A 1,726-nucleotide genomic window follows, 5' to 3' on the forward strand; every position below is an offset into this window, starting at 1 on the left:
TTGGAATTTCCTCATTTGGGGCAGTCATCACACAAATCCATAATTGTCACCCTTTCCCAGCTCAAAAGCACAGGAGAAAAGAGGAAAAAGTAGAAACACATCAGTGTGGGCTTCTCCAGATTTTGTCTCCTTTTCACAATCTACTTCCTTCTATTTACTTTCCAGGGTTTTTAGGTAAACACATTTTGTACTTTATCTAGAGTTTTTTTAAAAAGTTTTGTTTATTTATATAATCTCTACACCCAGCATGGGGCTTGAACTCACAATCCTGAGATCAAGAATGGCGTGGTCTTCTGACTGAGCCAACCAGGTGCACCTCCAGAGTTTTTAACTGTAATCTGTGAGAAAAATTGATACAGTGAACTTAATCTACTTTGGCCAAAACCAAAGTTTTTCAGAATACAGTCAAGAATTGTTATTGTCTATCTTTTTATGTAGAAATGTCCTTGCATAAAGTAGATTGTTGACTGTTAAAACATGAGACCTACCCATTCATCAAAGAGCTTCTTAGTTTTACATCAGCAGTCACACTTTGGATACTTCCATTCTTTTGTGAAGTCCAACATCTGACAAAGATGAGGAATGCCTCAGTGGTGACCAAGTTTATCCTGCTGGGCATCCCACACACCGAGGGTCTGGAGACCATGCTCTTTGTCCTGTTTTTGAGCTTCTATATCTTCACTCTTATGGGGAACCTGCTCATCCTACTGGCGATTATCTCCTCCACTCGGCTTCACACTCCTATGTACTTCTTCCTGTGTCAACTGTCTGTGTGTGACATATTTTTCCCTTCCGTGAGTTCCCCCAAGATGCTCTTCTACCTCTCAGGGAACAGCCGGGTCATCTCCTATGCAGGCTGCGTGTCCCAGCTCTTCTTCTACCATTTCCTGGGCTGTACCGAGTGCTTCCTGTACACAGTGATGGCCTATGACCGCTTTGTCGCCATATGTTACCCTCTACGCTACACGGTGATCATGAGCCACAGAGTGTGTGCCATCCTGGCCATGGGGACCTCCTTTTTTGGCTGCATTCAGGCCACCTTTCTAACCACTCTCACCTTCCAGTTGCCCTACTGTGGTGCCAATGATGTGGACTATTACTTCTGTGATATCCCGGTGATGCTGAAGCTGGCTTGTGCTGATACCTCAGCCCTGGAGATGGTGGGCTTCATCAGCGTGGGCCTCATGCCCCTCAGTTGCTTCCTTCTCATCCTCACCTCCTACAGCTGCATTGTGTGTTCCATCCTGCAGATCCGATCTCCTGAAGGCAGACGCCGTGCCTTCTCCACCTGCAGTGCCCACCTCACTGCCATCCTCCTCTCCTTTATGCCAGTGGTCCTCATCTACCTGCAGCCCACCCCCAATCCCTGGCTCAATGCAACTGTTCAGGTCCTGAATAACTTGGTCACTCCTATGCTGAATCCGTTGATCTACAGCCTAAGAAACAAAGAAGTAAAATATTCTCTGAGGAAAGTGCTACAGCAAGTAGCCTTCTTTCCTGAGAAGTGATGGAGATTGGTAGCTACACTTTACTAGCATCACATTGTTTACAAAAGGTATTTCCTTTTGTGTGATATAGAGCACAGTTATTATCAAGGCCCCTTTTGCGGATACAGAAGCTAAGGTTTGAAGCCATAAAGTGAATTGTTCAAGGTCACAAAACTAATAAATTATCTTGCCTAGGATGAATTATCTCTTCCCAGTTGGCAAGAATGCCTAGTCCTCTG

At 45.0% G+C, this 1,726-nt stretch overlaps 1 protein-coding gene across 1 annotated transcript; it reads left to right on the forward strand.

Moving 5' to 3' along the window:
• Nucleotides 1-575: 575 nt before the first annotated feature.
• Nucleotides 576-1,508, forward strand: LOC129497170 (olfactory receptor 149-like). Its single transcript, XM_055305826.1, has one exon. The coding sequence runs from the start codon at nucleotides 576-578 to the stop codon at nucleotides 1,506-1,508; it is 933 nt and encodes a 310-aa protein (XP_055161801.1).
• Nucleotides 1,509-1,726: the final 218 nt, after the last annotated feature.

This window comes from Nyctereutes procyonoides, unplaced genomic scaffold (assembly GCF_905146905.1).
Source record: "Nyctereutes procyonoides isolate TBG_1078 unplaced genomic scaffold, NYPRO_anot_genome, whole genome shotgun sequence".
In the NCBI taxonomy this organism is placed as follows: domain Eukaryota; kingdom Metazoa; phylum Chordata; class Mammalia; order Carnivora; family Canidae; genus Nyctereutes; species Nyctereutes procyonoides.